Source organism: Crocuta crocuta, unplaced genomic scaffold, assembly GCF_008692635.1.
Source record: "Crocuta crocuta isolate KB4526 unplaced genomic scaffold, BGI_CrCroc_1.0 scaffold142, whole genome shotgun sequence".
NCBI classification, from domain to species: domain Eukaryota; kingdom Metazoa; phylum Chordata; class Mammalia; order Carnivora; family Hyaenidae; genus Crocuta; species Crocuta crocuta.
Genome location: NW_027528892.1, coordinates 1,053,303 through 1,078,061, shown reverse-complemented (window position 1 = coordinate 1,078,061; position 24,759 = coordinate 1,053,303). Strand labels below are relative to the sequence as shown.

Genomic DNA, 24,759 nt, shown 5'->3' with positions numbered 1-24,759 from the left:
ACACTTGAACCAAGTCAGTCAGACCAGATCTGTGTCCCCTTTGGCTACGTGATACTAGCTGATCATCACCTTTATTTACAACCTCAGTTGTAAGATTCACCTTTTGGTAACCATATTCATTCACGTACATGGGGAATGGGGTGGGGGAAAGGGAATAATTAAAACAAAAACATGTAGAAAAGTAAGTGACTGAAGATATTAGCTGCCATGTTTCTTGTTGGCATTGTAGACCGGGTTTTGCGTGTGTGTGTGTGTGTGTGTGTGTGTGTACAGGACTACAGTGCCAACAAGAAACGTGTGTGTGTGTGTGTGTGTGTGTGTATAAGTAATCTCTATACCCAATGTAGGGCTTGAACTCATGTCCCAAGCTCAAGAGTTGCATGCTCTCTGACTGAGCTAGCAAGGAACCCTTGGTTTTGCTAGCATATTAACCAATTTTTTGCTTTGCTGTTTAAGATTCACAATACAATCATACAACAAAGCTTCAGTTGTATGTTTTGGAGAGCTAATGTACAGCATGGTGACAATCATACTGTATTATATACCTGAAATTTGCTAGGATAGTAGATATTAGGTGTTTTCACCACACACACACACGGTAAAACTCTATGAGGTGATGGAAGCGTTAGTTAGCTTGATGATGGTGATGATTTCAGAATGTTTTAACATATGAAAATCACAATAAAAATAACTTTGGCTAAAGTAAAGGCCAACAAGCTTCAAAATATTTTCAATATGACCCTCCAAGGTCAAATATAATTGTGTCGATTCGTGAATGTAGGAGGTTGGTCATAGTCTATAGTTTAAGGACAGAAAAAGTTCCCACAGTCAACCTGTGTTTGGTCAAAAGTGTTGAAGGAATCAGAAACAAGGTGTGAACCACACTGGAATATATAAAGGTATTGCTCTAAGACTGAGGTGTGATGAGAGGGCCTCTTTGTCTCTAAGCAAAAGAAAATGATTCCAGTTAACTTAAAAGAGCATCTCAGAAGGAAACGAGATAGCTGATACAATCAAAGAACTAAAAACCAAGTTCTGATCTCAGGGTCTCTATGCCTATCTAGGATCTGCGATTCTACAAGAAGCCCCCATCCAAATCGCTCATCTTGAGATTCACAGACTGAGGAGAGAACATCTGACTGGATGGTCTAAATAAACAGCTCAATATCTTTGTGGGGGTTTTACACCTTGATTAGAACTCACTTATATTAAAGAAAATGGTAGCTAGCTCACCAAAAAGGGGCTAAAATCAGAAACAAACTTCAGACTCTACATGCAGCTTCCTTAGACTAGCAAGCTACCTGATATTCATGTTAAGCAAATGTCTAATTAGTTTCTTTTACATAATTATCATTTGAAGTCATCAGTTGTCTATGTCGCACCTGGGAATTTAAAGTTCCACACACCTGGGGCACTTGAGTGGCTCAGTTAGTTGACTGTCTGACTTGGACTCAGGTCATGATCTCATGACTCATGGGTTCCAGCCCCACATGGGGCTCTGTGCTGACAGCTCATAGCCTGGAGCCTGCTTTGGATTCTGTGTCTCCCTCTCTCTCTCTGCTTTTCCCCTGCTCATACTCAGTCTCTCTCTCAAAAATAAATAAATAACTAAAAAAAAGTTCCCACACACCTAAGAAGAAAGAGTTGTAGGGTTCTTTGTTGCCATGGTAGCAAGTAAACAAACAGCACAACTCAATGACAGCTTGCTTTGATGACCAAAAGAAGACACAGACTTGTCTCATTCAATGGTGAACTCACTTCAGGGAATGTGCTTCTAAGGCGGACTCACTGCCAGACCTCTGTAACCAACACAAACTTTTCAAGAAACCACACGAGAGTCTGATCTTCCTCACACAATAATGGCTGGCCACCATGACTCTCTCTCGCTTAGAGGAGCCCCCTACAATTAGCTTTTGGCTTCAGACTGAGTTTGGGCTTCACCCTTTGACTCATCTTACTGGCCAAAGCAACAGAAGGGGCCAATGGAGAATTATCTGGTGACCAAACATCAATGGATAAAAGCTGAACGTTAGCAGATGTCTAAGCCACACATCCCTATGGTTTGCATATTCTCCTGCACACCTACTATCCTGGAGCAAACACCGTGAGGAATAGAAGGATCATACCTGAGTGTCCGGTGGGAGAAACGCTGAAGTTTCAAGGTATCGCAGAGCATCTTTACTCCACTATACCCCAAAGAATTCTGGCCCAGGTCCAGAGTGATCAGGCTCTGGTTGCTGCTGAGGGCAGATGCGAGAATCTCAGAGCTGAAGGGGGTGATGGCACATCCCCACAACCTATAGGAGAGACACAAAAATTAGTTAATTCATTCAACCAGTGTTTACAGAAACCATCCTACATGCCAGGCACACTTTTGGGTGTTGGGGGTCCAACAAGGAACAACAGAAATCTCTTCCCTCTGAGCTCCTGTACTAATAGGAAATAGATGTATGTAGTGTGCCATATCCACTAAGGGTTATGAAGGGCACAGGATAAAGGGAGAAGCTGGGGGGCACTCACTACAATGGTTGAAGAGAACGAACCATGGCCCTGAGGTCATGTATAATTATCATGTAAAACAATATTGAGGAAGCCAGAATCAATAACAAATCAAGAGAGTGAAATCAGGGAGGGTTTTAAGAGTGAGGCCACGGATAAGAGGGAGCCATCTCACAGGCCCTTAGGCCATTGTAAACTTTGGATTTTACTTGGGAAGGAGATGGGGAACCATCAGGGCTTTTGAGCAGAAGCATGATGGGAGTTACACGTTACAAGTTATTCTTAGCACTCGGCTGAAAAACTAGGGAGACCGAGAAGGCAGAATGCAGACTGGGTTGAAGACTAGATGACAACACCGATGCTATCAGTATGCGTGGGGGGTATGAGAACAGATTCTAGATATCTGGAAGAGGGTAGCAGGATAATCAATGTTTATTTATTTTGAGAGAGAGAGAGTGGGGTTGGGGTGGAGAGAGAGGATTCCAAGCAGGCTCCATACTGCCAGCACAGAGCCCAATCTGGGGATGGATCTCCTGAACTGCAAGATCATGACCTGAGCCGAAATCAAGAGTCAGATGCTTAATGACTGAGACACTCAGGCACCCCAGATAGCAAGATTTTAAAAAGGCTTTGATTTGACATGTCTCTGGAGGCAAGGGAAATAAAAGCAAAAATGAACTATTGGGACCTCATCAAGATAGAAAGCTTCTGCAAAGCAAACAATCAACAAAATGGGAGAAGATATTCTCAAATGATATATCCGATAAAGGGTTAGTGTCCAAAATCTGTAAGGAACTTACCAGACTCAACACCAAAAAAAAAAACCCCACAAATATTCCAGTGAAGAAATAGGCAGAAGACATGAACAGACACTTTTCCAAAGACGACATTCAGATGGCTAACAGACACGTGAAAAGATGCTCAATATCGTTCATCATTAAGGAAATACAAATCAAAACCATAATGAGATAGGGGCGCCCGGGTGGCTTAGTCGGTTAAGCGTCCGACTTTCGCTCAGGTCATGATCTCGCGATTCGTGGGTTCGAGCCCCGCGTCGGGCTCTGTGCTGACTGCCAGCTCAGAGCCTGGAGCCTGTTTCAGAGTCTGTGACTCCCTCTCTCTCTGACCCTCCCCTGCTCACGCTGTCTCTCTCTCTCTCTCTCCTAGAAATAAATAAAACATTAAAAAAAATATTTAAAAAAAAACCATAATGAGATAACACCTCACAGGTGTCAGAGTGGCTAAAATTAATAACTCAGGAAACAACAGATGTTGGTGAGGACGCAGAGAAAGGGGAACCCTTTTGCACTGCCGGTGGAAATGCAAACTGGTGCAGCCACTCTGGAACACAGTATGAAGGTTTCTCAAAAAATTAAAAATAGAATTACCCTATGACCTAGCAATTGCACGATTAGGTATTTATCCAAATGATACAAAAATGACAATTCAAAGGGACACATGCATCCCAATGTTTACAGCAGCACTATCAACAATAACCAAAGTATAGAAAGAGCACAAATGTCCATTGACTGATAAATGGATAAAGAAAATGTGGTATATATATAACAGAATACTACTTGGCAATGAAAAAGAATGAATCTTGCCATTTGCAACAGCGTGGATGGAACTGGAGAGTATTATCCTAAGTAAAATAAGTCAGAGAAAGACAGATATCATGTTTTCACTCATATGTGGAATTAGAGAAACCCAACAGATGAACATAGGGGAAGGGAAGGGAAAATAAGACAAAAGCAGAGAGAGGGGCAAACCGTAAGAGACTCTTAAATACAGAAAATAAATTGAGGGTTGCTGGTGGGGAGGTGAGTGGGGGATGGGCTAAGTGGGTGATGGGCATTAAGGAGGGCACTTTTTGGGATGAGCACTGGGTGTTATATGTAAGCGATGAATCACTGGGTTCTACTCCTAGAGCCAGGAGTTAACTAACTTGAATTTAAATAATAAAAAGGCTTAGATTTGATATTTGAAAGAAAAAAAGAATAAAGGATGATGTAGGAGGGATTTCATTCTGAGCAAATATTGTACAAAGGTTCAAGGTGTTTGTGCATACATGAACACACACATATGAGTTAATGTCACACATTGACATTTACCCCAGGATTTGGAAGAAGCTAAAAGTAATATCAAACATTTAGCATACTTCCTGGCATGTTGGATGATGCACACATATTTCACTATCATAACCAACTTTTCTGATGGACACAACTAACTCTATTTCCTAAAATGCACAACCAAGATTATACCATCAAGAAGTTACAGCTGACTAGATACTTCCCTATGCCAGTAGAGCACACAGTTAGGAGAGCCGCCTCCCTGTCAACATTACATCACCACCTTCCTAGAAACAGGCACATGCCATGAATCGTAACGACCAGTGGTTTCCCACCTGCGATCTCGAGGATTTGTTCAGTCGGCATCCTTACCAGTGCAAATTGCAGTTGCGCAGTGAGCTTTAATAATACCACTGTCTGGGTTTTACTTGTGGAGATCCCAAATGGAGTGGTCTGAGATACAGCCTGGGTATTGGGATTCTCAAACCTGCAAGCATTTCTGCTACTCAGTAGAGGCTGAACACCATGACTTACCATCTTGTGCTGTAGAGGCCAGAAAACCGATTACCATTTGAAGGTCCTTCACAGGTAGGATTCGGACTCCAGTGCATCTGAGCGATGGTATCTAACTCATGTGGGATTGAGAGACAGAAGTGAATCGAGGCCATTTATCTGCTGGAGGAGGCACATCTCTCTGGAGGCTGGGAGCTGGGGCAGGAGTGGTTACTTCTTGATGCCTTAGGTGTTAATCCTTAAAATGGTTCACTGGTATCCTTTGAATGGCTTAGACTAGAGAGTATTCCTTTAAGCACACTAGTGACTTTTCTGCCCCAGATTTACTGATGAATAATTGACAAATAAAAGTTGTATGTATTTATGATGTACAATGTGATGGTTGAATACACACTGTGAAATGATCAACAGTCAAGTTAATTACATCTGTCGGCTCACACAATTACTTTTTTTTTGAGAACACTAGATTTGCTGAGCGTAGATCTTATTTCTTATTGTTGAAAAGTAGAAGTTTCTGGAGATTTTCTTTTTTTTTATTTTCTTTTTATTTATTTTTTTTTTTTTCAGTAATGAAGTATCTTTATTTATTTTTTTAGGTAAAATTGTTTCTTTTTTTTTTTTTTTACAAATAGTTTATTGTCAATTGGAGTGTGGAGATTTTCTTTAATCTTTATTGAGATATAATTGACACAAAACATTATGTAAATTTAAGACGGGCAATGTGTTGATTTGGCACATCGATATATTGCAACATGATTACCACTGTAGTGCTAGCAGACACCTCCTTCCTGACACATCATCTTCATTTCCTTTTTTGTGAGAATATTTAAGATCTTTATTTATTTTTTTATTTTAGAGAGAGAGAGAGAGAGCACAAGCAGGGGAGGGGTATGGGAGGGACGGAGGGAGGGAATGAAGGAACGAACATTAACAAGCAGTGGAGGGGCAGAGAGACAGAGAGAGAGGAACAGAGAATCCCAAGGAGGCTCTGGACTTTCAGCACAGAGCCTGATGTAGGGCTTGAACTCATGAACCGTGAGATCATGACCTGAGCCAAGATCCAGTCAGACGCCTAGCCGACTGTGCCACCCAGGCTCCCCAGAACTTCTTCATCTTCTAACTGGAAGTCTGTATGCTTCCCTCAGCACTTCCCCCACCCCTCAACCTCTGGTAACTCTCATTCTACTTTCTGTTTATATGAGCTCAGCTCTTTTAGATTCCACATATAAGTGATGTCTTTGTCTTATTTAACTTAGCTTCTAGCCTCGAGTTTCATCCATGTTATCTAAGATGGCAAGATTTCCTTCCTTCTCATGGCTAATATTCCATTGTGTATATATATTTCACATCTTCTTTATCCAATCCTGTTGATGGACACTTAAGTTGTTTCCTATCTTGGCTATTGTGAATAATGCTTCAAGAAACACGGGGGTGCAGATATCTTTTTAAGATCCTGTTTCCATTTCCTTTGGATATATACCCAGAAGTGGGATTCCTGGATCATAGGATACATCAATTTTTAGTTGAGAGTCTTCATATTGTTTTCCATATGGCTGTACCAATGTACTTTCCTACTAACAGTGCACAAATATTCCCTTTTCTCCACATCCTCGCCAATATTTGTCATCTCTGTTCTTTTTGATGACAACCATCCTAAAGGGTATGAGGGGATATCTCATGTGGATTTGATTTCCATTTCCCCTATGATTAGTGATGTTGAACAGTCTTTCATGTTCTTGTTGGCCATTTGTCTGTCTGATTTGGAAAAAGTCTATTTAGGTCTCATTTAAAAAAACTTGAGTTGTAGAAGTTCCTTATCTATTTTGAATATTAACCCCTTATCAGATATATGGTTTGCAAATATTTTTCTGTAGGTCATCTTTCATTTTTGTTGACTATTTAATTTGGTAGACAGATGCTTTCTAGTTTGATGAACTCCCACTTGTTTACTTTTGCTTTTGCTGCTGGTGCTTTTTGGCATCATATGCAAAAAATCATTGCCAAGAACAATGTCAAAGAGCCTTTGCCCTATGTTTTCTTCTAGGAATTTTTATAGTTTTGGGTCTTAAGTCTTTAATCTATTTTGAGTTAATATATGTATTATTAAATTAAAAAATTTTGGGGGGCACCTGGGTGGCTCAGTCAGTTAAGCATCTGACTTCAGTTCAGGTCATGATCTCATGGTTATTAAGTTCAAGCCCCATGTTGGGTTCTGTGCTGACAGATCAGAGCCTGGATCCTGTTTTGGATTCTGTGTCTCCCTCTCTCTCTGCCCCTATCCTGGTCGTGCTCTTCCTCTGTCTCAAAAAAAAAAAGAAATTAAAAAAATTATTTATTTATTTTTGAGAGAGAGAGAGACAGAGTGTGACTGAGGGACGGGCAAAGAGGAGGAGACACAGAATATGAAGAAGGCTCCAGGCTCCAAACTGTCAGCACAGAGCCCGACGCAGGACTTGAACTCACAGTGACTTCATGATGTGACATGACCCGAAGTTGGACGCTTAACTGATGGAGCTTTCCAGGTGCCCCATTTTAATTTAATTTTTGTGTATAGTGTAAGGGGTTCAATTTCATTCTTTTGCGTGTGGATATACAGTTTTTTTCCAGCCCTATTTATTGAAGGAATCATCCCTTCCCATTGAGTATTGGTGCTCTTATCAAAGACTAATTGACTGTACATATGGGGGGGGGGTTACTTCTGGGCCATCTATTCTGTTCTTTTGGTTTATGTATCTGTTTTTATGCCTGTACCATACCATTTTTTTTAAACGCGTTTTGCACTTTTTAAATTTTTTTAAATTTTTTAAAATATTTTTATTTATTTCTAGGAGAGAGAGAGAGAGACAGCATGAGCGGGGGTGGGTGGGTCAGAGAGAGAGGGAGATACAGACTCTGAAACAGGCTCCAGGCTCTGAGCTGACAGTCAGCACAGAGCCTGATGCGGGGCTCGAACCCACGAACCGCGAGATCATGACCTAAGCGAAAGTCGGACGCTTAACCGACTAAGCCACCCAGGCACCCCTGTACCATACCATTTTGATATAATAGTTTGAAATCAGGAAGTGTGATGCCTCCAGCTTTGTTGTTCTTTGTGAGAACTAACTGATTTGGCTATTTGGAGTCTTTTATGGTTGCCTACAAATTTTGGGGTTAAAAAAGTTGTGAAAACTGCTATCTTACTTTTCTAAAAAAATAATTTGATTTGTACCAATCTCTTATATTAGAGCTGGTGGGGTGGGGGGATTGCTACACTATTTTATTTCAGCTACAGATTAAAATTAATAAAAAACATGGTCTCCCATCCAAGTACTAACCAGGTCCGACCCTGCTTAGCTTCCGAGATCAGACAAGATCGGGCACATTCAGGGTGGTATGGGACCATGAGGGAGAAGAAGGGGGAAAATAGTTGGGGAGAGGGAGGGAGGCAAACCATGAGAGACTCTTGAATGCTGAGAACAAACTGAGGGCTGATGGGGGTGGGGGAAAGGGGGGGTGATGGGCATGGAGGAGGGCACTTGTTAGGATGAGCACTGGGTGTTATATGGAAACCAAATTGACAAAAAATTATTTCAGAAAAAAATAAATAAAACACACACAAAAAAATAGAATTAAATTTAAAAAACATAACTTACCATAGACATTTGAGGTTACACGTTGGCTTCTTCAAAGCCTCACACAGAAACTTCAGTCCAGTAATTCCTATGTGATTCAGCCCCAGATCCAAGTGTGTAAGGCTTGAATTTTGCTGGAGAAGGGTTGACAGATGATGGCAGCCATTGCTGGTTATGCTGCAGTACCAAAGCCTAAAAACCAATCACATGAAGAAAATAAACTCTGTGGGTCCACCCTGATGAGATGCACCAAAGCCAGGACCGTCGGCCTCAAGCCACAGGTTGTACACAAGCTTGCAGACAATGAGACATGGAAATGAAATCATGGATGGAGTTACAATTACTACATAAGTGGTTATATAGGCTGCCCCCTCCCCCCGCCCTAACACATGCAAAGTCATCTACATCCTAATCCCTGATCTCTGTGAATATGTCACATTACATGTAAGGGAGACTCTGCAGGTGCCATTGAGTTAAGGATATAGAGATGGGGAGATCACCCAGGTGGGCCAATGTAATCACAAGGATCTTTATAAAGAAGAAACATAAGAGTCAGAGCCAGCAGGGGGAGACGGGATAACAGGGACCAAAGGACAGTTGAAGACACTATGCTTCTGGCTTTGAACATGGAGGAAGGGGCCATGAACCAAGGAATGCAGGTGCCTTTAGAAGCTGGAAAACGCCAGGAAATGGATCCTTCCCTGGAGTCTGCAGAAAGAACGCCACCTTGCAGACACCTTGATTTTAGCTCAGTGAAACTCATTTTGGACTTCTGGCCTCTAGAACTTTAAGACAATGAACTTGTGTTGTTTTAAGCCTCTTCATTTGTGACAATTCATTACAGAAACAATTAGGAAACTCATACAAGTGGCGTATATTATTTCTGCCCTAACTAGGGAGAAGACAGTATCCATCTTGCCCTGGCCTGCAATCTCTTTTATTTGGGGAAGGGACCAGTTATACTTCCTAAATCCAGTTATTAGAAAGGCGGTACCATATAGGTGGAGGGTACCAGTTCTCACCTGGACAAATCTGGCACTAGATCCTAGATATCACAGGATATCAGAACTTCTTAACCATTAAAAAGATTTTTTTTTTTGCCTTCCCCTAGTTTATTATTAGAGTTCTGAGCTTAATATTAGCAGAAAACCAGAGACGGCTACTTTCATAGAATAATGGGCCTCAAAGATGTTTGGGCCCTAATCTCCAGACCTTACAGGGCAAAAGGGACTTTGCAGAGGAGATGTAGACTAAGGACCTCGATGGCGAGATTACTCCAGACTATACAGAGGGGCTGAATCTAATCTTAGGAGTCCTTTTTGGCTGAAGTGGAGAGAGAGAAAATGTGTGGGCTTGGCCCACCACGGCCAGCTTTGGAGGGGGAGGGAGAGAGCCATGAACTAAGAAGTGGAGTCACTGGGGGCGCCTGGGTGGCTTAGTCGGTTAAGCGTCCGACTTTCGCTTAGGTCATGATCTCGCGGTTCATGGGTTCGAGCCCCGCGTCGGGCTCTGTGCTGACTGTCAGCTCAGAGCCTGGAGCCTGTTTCGGTCTGTGACTCCCTCTCTCTCTGACCCTCCCCTGCTCACGCTGTCTCTCTCTCTCTCTCCTAGAAATAAATTTAAAAAAAAAATTAAAAAAAAAAAAAAAAGGAAGTGGAGTCACTGTTAGGGGCTGAGGCTGGCTCTTGGCTTGCAGGGACCCCAACCCTACAACCACCAAGAAGCAAATACTACCAACAACCTGAATAACTGAGAGAATGGGTTCCTTCCTAGAATCTTCAGAAAGGAACACAGCCCTGTGTATACTGGTCTTCTGACCTATGAGGTATACAAACTGTTGAGCTGATAAGTTCATGGTAATTTGTGACAGCACTAATAGAACACCAACGCTGCCACCTTTTAATTTCAGTGAACTCTGAGTGACGGTATTGGTCACATGGCCAGACCTCAGGGAGTAACAGTCATGTGATCTATCTAGGGATGGGCAGCCATACACAGTCTCTGAGAGGAACCAACATAAACCTCTTTGGCTTGGAGGTTTGTAAATTGATAGAAACTCCCAGAACTATGGGGTAACAGAGGAGGACAGACAAATTTGTCTGTCAAACAAGACAGACAAATGAAATTAAGCTATGACAACTTAGTAAAGTGGGAGCATGGCTCACAAAACAGAAACAGAGGAGGCCCAAAAAGAAGATTTGATCTATATTTCCCGAGTCACACCTTCCAGGGGGATGCAAACACGATGACGTTCAATGTCTGAGTCTTAGTTTTCTTAACTGCAAACTGGAGACACAGGTATTAATTTTATAAGGGCTGGGGCATTAAATGTAAAAAAAAATCTCTGACATGACCTTAGCAGAGTGCCCAGCACCTAGTAATTAATTCAGGGGCTTGATAAATGTTGGCCATCACTATTTTTTCTGTTTAGATGCCTTGGATGGTAGTAACGTAACATAACTTGGTTTGAAGATAGAACTAGTGGGTGGGTAATATCTTATTTCCTATGAAATTTTATATTATTTTAGCGTTTGGGGATTTAGATAGCAGGGTAAAATCCTTTCTTTCCACTTTTCTCCAACCACAGGCTGAATGCTTTGTGGGATTTAAAGTGAGTGAGTAATTTTTGGATGCTGGGTACCGTAAGGCATATCCTAGATTACAACTGGTTTATTAAAAATGCTGACAGTTACTGACACAGGCGATTTTGTAGACAGCAAGAACACCAGAGATGTTCACACGGAATAGAATCTCTGAATAGAAACAATGTAGCTCTATTCCTTTATCAAAATTTGCCCTGTGACTTTAGTGTTAACATGGAGGATTATACTGAGATAGTTGGCAAAAAAACTTTACCCACACGCATTTGCAGATAGACTTATGTTACATGATATTAAAAACACGCATTAAAAAACACAAGCATCTGGGTGGCCCAGTCAGTTAAACATCCAACTTCGGCTCAGGTCATGATCTCACAGTTTGTGGGTTCGAGCCCCATGTCGGGCTCTGTGTTGACAGCTGGCTCGGAGCTTGGAGTCTGTTTCAGATTCTGTGCCTCCCTCTCTCTCTGCCCCTCCCCTGCTTGTGCTCTGTGTCTCAAAAATAAATAAACATTAAAAAAATNACTGGGTGTTATATGGAAACCAACTTGACAATAAACAATTAAAAAATAAAAAAGTAAAAAAAATAAATTTTTTTTAAAGTTTAAAAAAAATGAAACAAACCTGGAAACTAGCAACATCCCTCAAATCCCTATAGATTATTGACACTATGTCTTGTATTTTTTCTTTTGTTAAAAAAAATGTTTATTTTTGAAGGAGAGAGGTAGAGCATGAGTAGGGGAGAGGCAGAGAAAGAGGGAGACAGAATCTGAAGCAGGCTCCCCAATGCGGGGCTCCAACTCGTGAATCACAAGATCATGACCTGAGTTGAAGTCAAATGCTTAACCAACTGAGCCACCCAGGCTCCCCTCTTGTATTTTTTATTCCACCACTGGGTCTCACCAGATCTAACCATCAGCAACGTACTTGGGGTATTCAGAGGAATCAGTAAATGCTTGCATCTGTCCTACTTGAATCCAGTATACACAAATGCACATACATATAGTCAGCACGGACTTACACCAGCGTCTGTAGTTGACAGTCGGGGTAACTCAAGCCCTCACACAGAAGTTTTACCCCACCATTTCCGAGAGCGTTCTTTGCCAAGCACAGGTGTGTCAGCCTCTGGTTGACGATCAAAGCAGAAGAGAGCTCCTTGCAACAGGCCTCTGTAAGGTGACAGTTTTCTAACCTGCCAAAGCACCACACAAGCAGTAAGACAGCGAGAACATTTCCAAAGACCCATTTTCTTGGCCATCCCCAACAGCTTGAGGCCCCAGCTGTATACAGCTCTTCTAGGTAATGCCTTTCCTCTCTCATCATGTGGTTAATGCTCACAGCCATGAAGGACCAGGAGTGAGAGAAGAAGATGCATGAACCACTTGCTTGGGACCAGAAGGGGAAACCAGATGCCCACATCAGTAGGAGGTCCCATATGGGTGGCCGAGCAAATCCAGGGGTCACCAGTGCTCTTCCCTATGTGGCCCCAGACCTAGTAGGGAGATGTTCCATGGGAACAGAGGTGGTACTTACGACAGCCTCTGCAGTAAGCACTTAGGGTGTCTCAGAGTCTTGCACAACAACTTGGCACTCTCATCTGTAAGCTCATTTGCTGTGAGGTTCAGGCATGTGAGGGACTGGTTGATCTCGAGGGAGGAGGAGAGATGGGCCCATTGCTGAGCAGTGGCAGAACAAGATACCAACCTGCAGGAGAAATGGGAACAAGTCATTCTTGAGAACCAAACCATAGACAACGGTCTCCAGTTTTACCCCTCATTCCACTCCATTATGTCAGGTCCTGGACTTAATTATGTGGAGCAGACTCTGTCTAAGTGTGGTCCCTGGGCCAGCCACATCAGCACCACCTGGCAAATAGAAATGCAAGTCCTCAAACTCTGGATGTGGAATCCACTGATTTCTGTTTTGGGGTGTCCTGAATCACCTGCAAGATTCCTGGGCCACATACTCAGAAGTTGATTCAGAAGATCTGGGTGCGACCCAAGAATTTGGATTTTAACAAGTTCCTAGGTGATGAAGCTGCTGCTGGTCTGGAGACCAGAAATTGAGAACTATTTATTTAGAAATTCAAATCGATCAAGCATACCAGGCAATAAGGGACCCATACCCTATTCCTGGAGAGAGATATTCTTACCACGGACAAATGCAACTTCCCTTGGGGCCATTATGTGTATTATGGCCTTTGGAGTAGGGTTTCTAAAAAAGAAAATCCTAGTTCTACCATTTATGGTATATGATACTGTGGCCAACTTACTGAACATCAAACCTCATTTCCATCTTTAAATTGGAAATAAGTCCTACCCTCATGTTGAGTGTTTATTAAGGTTGACAATTGACATGAAGTGCTAAGTGGACTGTGTACCACATAGCTAAAACTTACTAAAACCCAACAAAACACTTTTTTTTTCTCTTAGAGTCTAATCCTTAATAATGGAATCAAAGTTAACCAAGGCTTTGGAACACAAAAGAGAATGTTTAATGGCTTCTAATAAAAGAAGCCAAATTTGTACAGAGTGTTCTTCTTCCATTGTGGGTATCCATTTATTCCTTGAGAAATAAGTTAATGACTGAAGTCTTCAAATTGTGCAATTTCTTTTCCTGGGGAATCCTCACAAGGAAAAGAAAGGAAGGTCTTAGTAATGGTGAATAATGATAGTGGCTACTATCCATAATGCAATGATGAATACTTGTTTGCTTGGACTTGGTTTCATTCATTCCTCAAATCCTTGTGAGATGTGCATTACTCCAACCTATTGATGGTGATAAGACCTAGTTCAACAGCCCAAGATCATACCAGTAGAGGCAAAACTGCCATTTGAGACCCACAGATCACCTTAAACGGTCTTCCTATTACTGCTCAAACGTGGTCAAGTGGGAATCAGTGGAACACCATGATGAATGATGAAAATCATCACCAGAGCAATCATGTGAAGAACATCCCTAAAGGGGGGTTCTCTCAACACAAGAAAGGGGAAACCTGATGCTCCCAAAGCATCCTTGCCTGGACAGAGGAGTCTGAACAGAATCGGGTATTCTGAATCACAACGTAAGAGAGACATAAGTCATCAACAAGTCCCCTCTGATGGAGGAAGATATCAAGTTTCTGAGTGTTTCTTTGGACTTGGGGCTCTTATGGATAGTTACCCAGGTTGTTCAATGATCAATACAAGTGGAAACTAAACTCCCAGCCTATTTTCTGTTCTGGGACATGTGCCCTGAGTAGTACAGTTTCTAAGCAGAAATAAGGGATTTCCCACACCCTCCTAATTTATACAGAATTGTTGTAGAAGCCTGAGGTAGTTCTGTTTATGTGCTGGGGTTTTCAGTGGTGGTGAGATATACCTGAGGCATTGCAGATTACATCTGGGGTGTCTCAAGGTCTCACACAATATGGGAAGCATATCATCCTGGTCATTTCCTTGAAGGGTCAGATGGGTTAGTGTTTCATGACCACGAAAGACAACGCAGAAATCCCGATAAGCATCCGCCGGGGACACATCTTTGAGGCTAGGGCAATGACAACAGAGGTGAAACAGTGAGTTTCTATATACACGGAAACAAAGGGCTGCAACAGGTTTAAACACCGGAAACTACGGTTCATATTTTTCACCTTCACTGAGGTATTTATTGTCAAATTGTATACATTAAGGTGTAGGAGTTAATGTTTTGATATACACGTACCTTGTGAAATCATCACATCAAGCTTAATCAGCTAGTTAACATACCTATCACCTCACATAATCGCCATTTCCGTAGTTTTTTTTTTTTTTTTGTGGTGAGAACACTTGAGATCAAGTCTCTCAACAAATTTCATGTATACGATGCATTATTAACTGTTGTCACATCGGTGTATAGTTAGGTCTCCAGAACTCACTCACTCATTTTGCATTAATTGGAACTTTGTACCACTTGACTAACATCTAATTTTAGAAGCTATCAGAAGCTTCAACTTTTTTTTTAGCCCTTCCAAACTTTTACAGAAGGGAAGTCAGTCATCAACAGACGTTTCAGACAAAAGCTGTTCTACAGCTTTTTGAAAAAGACAAGGAAGGGGAGCAGTCCCTTTCTCTGAAGTGTCACCAATAGGGACATTTCAGGAGCACTATGTCCTGCTGAATATGGTGCATTTAGAATCAGGATCCCATGGAGGTGAGCAAGAAAAACTCTTCTCTAGGTCGAGAAAGAAATCTATGAAAGAAGACACCTATAGCTGGAGAAGGTCTCACTGGTACCAAAGCACACTCCGCCGACTAAATCAGGTTTGGTCTCCTTCCCTAACCACCCCCTGTGGCCTGTCTATGTGGAAGCTTACAGGACTTCCCCTGTACAGGAGCTGCACAGGTCTAGATGAGCCTCAGGTCCAGGGAGATTCTGAAGCACTGTCTTAGGTGGACAGGAGCATACCCTGTTCCAAATACAAGTATTTAAGTTCTGTAATTAGCCCCACCATTTCTTCCCAATTTCATTCAACTACATAGATTTTTGGATCATATTCAGGCAGACATATACCCAGCCCTAGTGAGTTTTAACTTTACGCAGGCCAGGTTGCAGGCCTGTCTCAGCACCATCTCTCCAACAGGGCTTCCAGTCAGGGGTGATTCTTTATACTCCCTGGGAACACCTGGAAATGTCTGGAGATGTTTTAGGTTGTCACAGCTGGGGATGCGTGGGTGCCACTGGCATCTGGAAGGTAGAGGATAAATATCCTACAATGCACAGGATAGCCCCCCTCCAGCCCAAAGTGTCGGCAGAGGTTGAGAAATCCTGCTCTATGTACAGCCCTGGGGTTGTCTAAATGGGATGAAAACTGCCCTCAGGATCTGATGTTCCTTGTGGGGTTTTGTGGACATTCAAACCATATTTCACACTGTAATAAAATTACTTGATAAACAAAGTGGAAAAATGGTTCCCAGGGCCTGGGGAGTGGGGATCACGGGGGATTATTGTTTACTGGGGTCAAAGTTTCAGTTTTACAATACAAAGGAAGTTCTGGAGATGGGTGGTGGTGGTGGCTGCCATATACGTTTAAAAATGCGTAACTGCCCATTTCTTCACTGGGTTGTTTGTTTTTCGGGCGTGTAGTTTGGTGGGTTCCTTATAGATTCTGGATATTAACCCTTTATCCGATATGTCAAAACCACACTGAGATACCACCTCACGCCAGTCAGAGTGGCTAAAATGAGCAAATCAGAGAACTCTAGATGCTGGCGAGGATGTGGAGAAACGGGCACCCTCCTACACTGTTGGTGGGAATGTAAACTGGTACAGCCCCTCTGGAAAACAGTGTGGAGGTTCCTCAGGAAACTAACAATAGAACTCCCCTATGACCCAGCAATAGCACTGCTAGGAATTTACCCAAGGGATACAGAAATGCTGAGGCATAGGAGCACATGTACCCCAATGTTCATAGCAGCACTCTCAACAATAGCCAAAACATGGAAAGAGCCTAAGTGTCCATCAACGGACGAATGGATCAAGAAGATGTGGTTTATCTATACCATGGAATACTACATGGCAATGAGAAACAATGAAATCTGGCCATGTGTAGCAACATGGATGGACCTTGAGGGTGTTATGCTGAGCGAAATAAGTCAGGCAGAGAAGGACAAATATCATATGTTTGCACGTATAGGAGGATTAGGAGGAACTTGACGGAGGAACAAGGGGGAGAAGAAGGGCGGAAATGGTGGGGGAAAGGGAGAGAGGCAAACCATGAGAGACTCTTGAATGCTGACAAAAACTGAGGACTGATGGATGTGGGGGGGAGGAGGAATGGGAATGGAAGAGAGCACTTGTGGGGATGAGCACTGAGTGTTATGTGGAAACTAATTTGACAATAAACTATTTGTAAAAAAAGATAAATAAATAAATAAAATAAAAGTCAGTAAACAGAGAAAAAATAAAAAATGCGTAACTGTACATTTAAAAATAATGATGAGTTTATGTTACACCACAATAAAAAAAAAAAACCTGTAAACGATTACTTCATATGATTCAGTAGAATTCCTTATGTCTTGAGTTCCCAGTTGGGATTCTGGGAAAGAAATTCAAATATTACTCCAATTTTAAAAACGTAAGCAGCTTGGTTATGCCCTGGGGGTTTTAATTCAGGGATTAGCTTCTACTTACACCACTTTCTGAAGATTATGGTTAGCAGAGGCAATTTTCTCACATAGAATCCTCACTGATGAGTTACTCAGGAAGGTCTGACTGATGTCTAGAAATACCAGATTCTTGTTGGAGTCGAACACAGAACAAAGGTCCATCCAGAAAGGGAGCATGTGTTCATCATTCTGGGACCTACTGGGAAGGGGCAAAGGAGGGAATTTACCAAATGTTGCTGGAGAGAAAACTAACATTTCTCCATTATGTGAAGATAATTTAGGCTTGCTCTGGACATACACCCCCAATATAAGTATAAATCTAAATGTGAGATGATTCAATCAGTTAGCATCACTATCAGACAGCTAATCATGTCATCAGAGAAAGAAAGAACACAACAGTCCAATAGGGTTGGAATAAGCCAAAATTCTAAGCAGATCATTGATAAAAGATTGAGAGTGAGGGGTGCCTTGGTGTTTCAGTTGGTTAGGCATCCAACTTTAGTTCAGCTCATGATCTCATGGTTCATGAGTTTGAGCCCCGCATCGGGCTCTGTGCTGACAGCTCAGAGCCTGAAGCCTGCTTCAGATTCTGTTTCTTTCTCTCTCTCTCTCTCTCTCTCTCTCTCTCTCTCTCTCCCCTTCTCTCTTTGCCCCTCCCATGCCAGTGATCTGTCTCTTTCTCTCTCGCTCTTTCTCAAAAATAAACAGTAAAAAAGTTAAGAAAAAAGTTTGAGAATGATATACATGTAAATAGAGGATATTTGAATATCTAATGGTGAATCCATACACATTATATTCTCAATCTGATTTACAAGTATATTTGTGACCTAAAAAGATATCCAGGGCACCTGTATGGCTCAGTTGGTTAAGCATCTGACTCTTAATTTCAGCTCATGTCATGATGTCACGGTCAAAAGATTGAGCCCTGTGTTGGGCTCTATGCTGGGGGTGGAGTCTGCTTGAGATTCTCTCTCTCCCTCTGCTCCTGCCCCACGCACACATGTGCTCTCTTGCTCTCAAAAAAAAAGTTCATAAAAACTTGAGAAAATACAATCTTTAAGTAGTTACATATTCATATACACAGACTTATCAGAGAATGTTCATTTTGGTCTGCTGGTTGCTTCCGGGGATAGGGTTTGGGTAGGTGACCTGATTTCTTGGCCTTTTTCAATACTGCTTTAATTTTCTTTTTAAAAAATTTTACTGTTTATTTTATTTTTGAGACAGAGAGAGACAGAGCATGAGCAGGGGAGGGGCAGAGAGACAGGAAGACACAGAATCTGAAGCAGGCTCTAGGCTCTGAGATGTCAGCGCAGAGGCCAATACGGGGATCAACCACAAAATCATGAGCTGAGCTGAAGTTGGATGCTCAATGAACTGAGCCACTCAGGCACCCCAGTCACCCTCTCTTTTGAAGGACAATTTTCCTTCCTTCTGCAGAAGGACAAGGTTATACAAGACTGTGTTTTGGGATGCTCTTCCAGAGGTACTAATGGAGGAATCATTTTATTTGGGCATATCTTCCTAAGGTTCAAAATAGCCCAGAGAAAAAAGTTTCTAAAGACAAGAAGCTTTATTAGTAGACTTGACTGAAGAGCAAGTCCTACACATGGGAGACAGTTTGTGGTTTGAAATAGGGGAAGAAAAAAGAAATCAGACAGAAGTTAGATTCTGTCAGCTCTAGGTCCCTTGGCTGCTTTAAGACAAGGTTATACCTTTGATTTTATTAGTGGTGCTTACCCTGAATAAAGACACACTTAAAGTAAATGACCTAGAGGCATCTGCGTAGTTCAGTTAAGCATCCAACTTTGGCTCAGGTCATGATCTCATGGTTTGTGGGTTTGAGCCCCACATTAGGCTCTGTGCTGTCAGTTGGACCCTGCTTTGGATCTTCTGTCCCCCTCCCCCGCCCCTACCCTGCTCGTGCTTGCTCGTTCTCTCTAAATATTAAAATAAATACATAAAATAAATGACCTGATTGTAAAACTTGAGGCATCATGAAGATGACAACCCATTATCAACCTAGAATTTGTGACTTTTTGTAAAAAAAAAATTTAATGTTTATTTGGGGGAGGAAGAGGGGACAAGGGTGAGGGCACAGAGACAGAGGAAGACACAGAATCTGAAGCAGGCTCCAGGGTCTGAGCTGTCAGCACAGAGCCTGATTTGGGGCTTAAAGTCATGAACTGTAAGATCATAACTTGAGCCAAAGTCAGATGCTCAACTGACTGAGCCACTCAGGTGTCCCAAATCTGTGACTTTTCAAAAGGCATGGTCTATATGCTCTGGGAGCTGAGGGGGAATCTAAGGGCTGTGTAGGGTTAATGTCAGCAACTCTCTTATCAAGATAAGATAATCAAGCCACTAAGTAGAGGAAGTGATTTGATCAGAAGGCATCTTGTGACTTAACCATCCTGAGAGTTGCAAACCAGCAATGCTACAAGGCTGCTGTGATGGGCAGCACATAAGGGAAAGTGGCAAAAACCATCTGAAAGGAACTTTCATGAAAAGCAGGAGTTTGCATAATAGACCAGAATGGTCATAATTAAACCTAAAGACATCCATGCTGCCTTTTCTCAGATGGGAGCTCCGAGAACCATCGAGCTGAACTGTGGTTAATGAAGTGCTATTTAACACTGGTGCCATCACTGGTTTTAACCAAACCAAGGTTAAAAAAACAAAATGGTGGAGGTTCCTCAAAAAATTAAAAATAGCAAAAAACTGAAATGGAAGGAAAACTTCCGAACTCTTCCTATGAAGCCAGCATTACCTTGATTCCAAAACCAGACAAAGATGCCACTAAAAAGGAGAACTACAGACCAATTTCCCTGATGAACATGGATGCCAAAGTCCTCAATAAGATACTAGCTAATCAGATCCAACAATATATTAAAAAATTATTCACCATGACCAAGTGGGATTTATACCTGGGATGCAGGGCTGGTTCCATATCTGCAAAACACTCAAGGCGATTCATCACATCAATAAAACAAAGGACGAGAACCACATGATCCTCTCAATAGATGCAAAGAAAGCATTAGACAAAATACATCACCCTTTCTTGGTAAAAACCCTCAAGAAAACAGGGATAGAGGAATCCTGTCTCGAGATCGTAAAAGTCATATATGAAAGACGCAACACTAATAATTATCCTCGATGGGGAAAAACTGAGAGCTTTCCCCCTAAAGTCAGGAACAAGACAGGGATGCCCACTCTTGCCACTGTTATTCAAAATAGCATTGGAACTCTTACCTCAGCAATCAGACAACCCAAAGAAATAAAGGGCATCCAAATCAGCCAGGAGGAGGTCAAACTTTCACTCTGGACAGGTGACCTGATACTGTATATGGCAAACCCAAAATATTCCACCAAAAAAACCCCCGCTAGAACTGATCCATGAATTCAGCAAAGTTTCAGGTTGTAAAATCAATGCACAGAAACCGGTTGCATCCCTATACACCAACCATGAAGCAACAGAAAGGGGAATCAAGGAATTGATCCCATTTACAGTTGCATCAAAACACAAAATACCCAGGAATAAATCTAACCAACAAGGTGAAAAATATATATACAGAAAACTATAGAAAGCTTATGAAATTGAAGACGACACACACAAAAAATGTAAAAATATTCCATGCTCCTGGATAGGAAGAATAAATATTGTTAAAATTCAATACTACCCAAAGCAATCTACGTATTCAATGCAATACCTATTAAAATAACACCAGCATTCTTCACAGAGCTAGAAAAATCAATCCTAAAATTTGTATGGAACCAGAAAAGACCCTGAATAGACAAAGTAATCTTGAAAAGGAAAATCAGAGTAGGTAGCACCACAATTCTGGACTTCAAGCTGTGTTACAAAGCTGTAATCATCAAGACAGTATGGTACTGGCACAAAAACAGACACTCAGGTCAATGGAACAGAATAGAGAACCCAGAAATGGACCCACAAACATATGGCCAATGCATATTTGAGAAAGCAGAAAAAATATCCAATGGAATAAAGACAGTCTCTTCAGCAAGTGGTGCTGGGAAAACTGGAGAGCGACCTGCAGAAAAATGAACCTGGACCACTTTCTTACACCATACACAAAAAATAAACTCAAAATGAATGAAAGACCCAAATATAAGACAAGAAGCCATCAAAATACTTGAGGAGAAAACAGGCAAAAACCTCTTTGACCTTGGCCACAGCAACTTTTTACTCAACACATCTCAAGAGGCAAAGGAAACAAAAGCAAAAGTGAACTATTGGGACCTCATCAAAATAAAAAGCTTCTGCACAGTGAAGGAAACAATCAGCACAACTAAGAGGCAACCAATGGAATGGGAGAATATATTCACAAATGATATATCAGATAAAGGGTTAGTATCCAAATCTAAAGAATGTCTCAAACTCAACACCCAAAAAGCAAATAATCCAGTGAAGAAATGGCAAAAGACATGAATAGACACTTTTCCAAAGAAGACATCCAGATGGCCAACTGACACATGAAAAAATGCTCAACATCACTCATCATCAGGGAAATACAAATCAAAACCACACTGAGATACCACCTCAACACCTGTCAGAATGGCTAACATTAACAACTCAGGCAACAGCAGATGTTGGCAAGGATGCAGAGAAAGACTGTCTCTTTTGCACTGCTGGTGGGAATGCAAACTTGTACAGCCACTCTGGAAAACAGAATGGAGGTGCCTCAGGAAATTAAAAATAGAACTACCCTATGATTCAGCAATTGCACTATTTATCCAAGGGACACAGGAGTGCTGTTTCACAGGGGCACATGCACCCCAATGTTTATAGCTGTACTATCAACAGTAGCCAAAATAAGGAAAGAGCCCAAATGTCCATTGAGGGATGAATGGATAAAGAAGATGTGGTGTACACATGTACACACACACACACACACACACACTGGAATATTAGCAATCAAAAAGAATGAAATCTTGCCATTTGCAACTATACTAGAGGGTATTACACTAAGTGAAATTAGTCAGAGAAAGACAAATATCATATGACGTCACTCATATGAGGACTTTTAGATACAAAACAGATCAACATAAGGGAAGGGAAGCAAAAATATAAAAACAAGGAGGGGGACAAAACATAAGAGACTCTTAAATATGGAGAACAAACAGAGGGTTGCCGGAGGGGTTGTGGGAGGGGGGGATGGGCTAAATGGGTAAGGGACATTAAGGAATCTACTCTTGAAATCATTGTTGCACTATATGCTAACTTGGATCTAAATTTAGAAAATAAGTTAAATTTAAAAAGATACATCTTCTAAGTATAGTGAAAAAAATTAAAAATAGAATTACCGTATGACCCAGCAATAGCACTACTAGGAATTTATCCAAAGGATACAGGAGTGCTGATTCATAGGGTCACATGTACCTTAATCTTTATAGCAGCACTTGCAATAACAACCAAATTATGGAAAGAGCCCAAATGTCCATCAACTGATGAATGGATAAAGAAGATGTGGTTTACATATGCAATGGAATACTACTTGGCAAAGAGACAGAATGAAATCTTGCCATTTGTAGCAACATGGATGGTACTGGAGGGTATTATGCTGAGTGAAATAAGTCTGTCAGAGAAGGATAGGTATCATGTGTTTTCACTCATATGTGGAACTTGAGAAACCTAACAGAAGACTGTGACCATGAGGGAAGGGAAGGGGGAAAAAACAGTTACAAACAGAGCAGGAGGGAGGTAAACGGTAAGAGACTCTTTAAATATAGAGAACAAACTCAGAATTGATTGGGGAGGTGTGGGGGAGAGGGAAAATGGGTGATGGACATTGAGGAGGGCACTTGTTGGGATGAACACTGGGTGCTGTATGTAATCGATGAATCATGGGAATCTACTCCCAAGGTCAAGAGCACACTGTATACACTGTATGTTAGCTAGCTTGATAATAAATTATATTAAAATAAAATAAAAGCTCTGAAACTCAACAAACAAACCAACCACCCAACCAAACAAATAGGAAAACAGAGACTATTTTGACTTGGGATCTTGGATGGTATAGAGGAGGTTATTCATGCAATTTTGTTTTCATTCCAAGCAGCTCTTAGGTGACTCTCCTGGAGAGGAAAGACTTAGATAACTAGCACGTGGGCCTGTCTAAACACTTGGATGAGAGAAGAAACAAAATCAGGGTGCGGATGAAGGGATAAGGTCTGTGCACTGCTGGTGATCTGTGAGGTGGAGAAAATGTTCATGCAAACCTGCCGTGGTCCTAACAGTCCCTGGCAGTGACTCAAGTTAATGGCTCTCCGCGAAGTGGGGAAGGAATGTGAAGGAAAATTAAGGGCATGTGGATAATAGACACCTCCACCAGGAAATCAATGAGGGCATTTTATTCTGGCCCCATGGATATGCATGAGAATTTCAGATACTGATTTTGGAGGACAACTTAGGGGTGAGGAAGAGGCGGGTTGAGAAGATAAACATGAGTATGTTGGGGGGCCCTACACAGGACCATCAGCAGTGATCTTGGATTGTGACTAGGACTTCAAGAGCAAGTGGACTGGAGTCTAATACCACTGAAGCACCCTTTTCTAAAACCAGTACCTTCGTCTCAACATGGAAGATTACACGTTACCCACAGTAACTGGGTGAGAACTAGTATTTGGAAACTCTGTATGAGCTCCGTTGATGTTACTTGAGTCTACATCAAGAATAACAAAATCTCGGGGCGCCTGGGTGGCTCATTCAGTTAAGCGTCCGACTTGGGCTCGGGTCATGATCACACGGTTTGTGGGTTCGAGCCCGCGTCGGGCTCTGTGCTGACAGCTCAGAGCCTGGAGCCTGTTTCGGATTCTGGGTCTCCCTCTCTCTCTGTCCCTCCCCTGCTCACGCGGTCTCTCTCTCTCTCCGAAATAAAAAAACATTAAAAATTTTTCAAAAATAACAAAGCCTCACAACTGTGTGCGGTTATCTCGTGGTCTCTGTCGTGTTGGGTAAGGTGTCTGTGGAAGGGCTCTCCTTTGATCATGGTGGAGGAGCCTTCCAACCCCTTGTTGATTCGACCTCTGACTTCACATCTTTAATGCTTTTCTACCCATCAGGCCAAATGGGACAATTGAGTAGAAATGGGAAACCTAGCCTACCAACATGTGAACTGACACAGGTTGAGCCATTTGCAAAAATTGCTCAGCTAATTGGAAAAAGGAGACAGGTCTCAAAATAATACCTGGTTCCAATGACCCCGTTCCTAGTATGACCATAGTGCTCCCCACCTTGAATGGCAAGCTGGCAGGAGACATTCTGGCCAGAAGAAAGTTCTGAGCCTAAGCCACAGGGAGCGGGAGCAGGGTGGGAGGCCGGGGG

At 41.9% G+C, this 24,759-nt stretch overlaps 1 protein-coding gene across 1 annotated transcript in view; it reads right to left on the bottom strand.

Moving 5' to 3' along the window:
• NLRP2 (NLR family pyrin domain containing 2) overlaps positions 1 to 24,759 on the bottom strand; it is a 35,208-nt gene that overhangs the window by 677 nt on the left and 9,772 nt on the right. Inside the window, exons 5-10 of the mRNA XM_077756925.1 lie at positions 17,440 to 17,613; positions 14,653 to 14,817; positions 12,826 to 12,996; positions 12,314 to 12,484; positions 8,714 to 8,884; positions 2,127 to 2,297 (exon numbers count right to left, since the gene is read on the bottom strand). Coding sequence (XP_077613051.1) covers positions 2,127 to 2,297; positions 8,714 to 8,884; positions 12,314 to 12,484; positions 12,826 to 12,996; positions 14,653 to 14,817; positions 17,440 to 17,613 — 1,023 coding nt within the window. The remainder of the gene's footprint in view (positions 1 to 2,126; positions 2,298 to 8,713; positions 8,885 to 12,313; positions 12,485 to 12,825; positions 12,997 to 14,652; positions 14,818 to 17,439; positions 17,614 to 24,759) is intronic.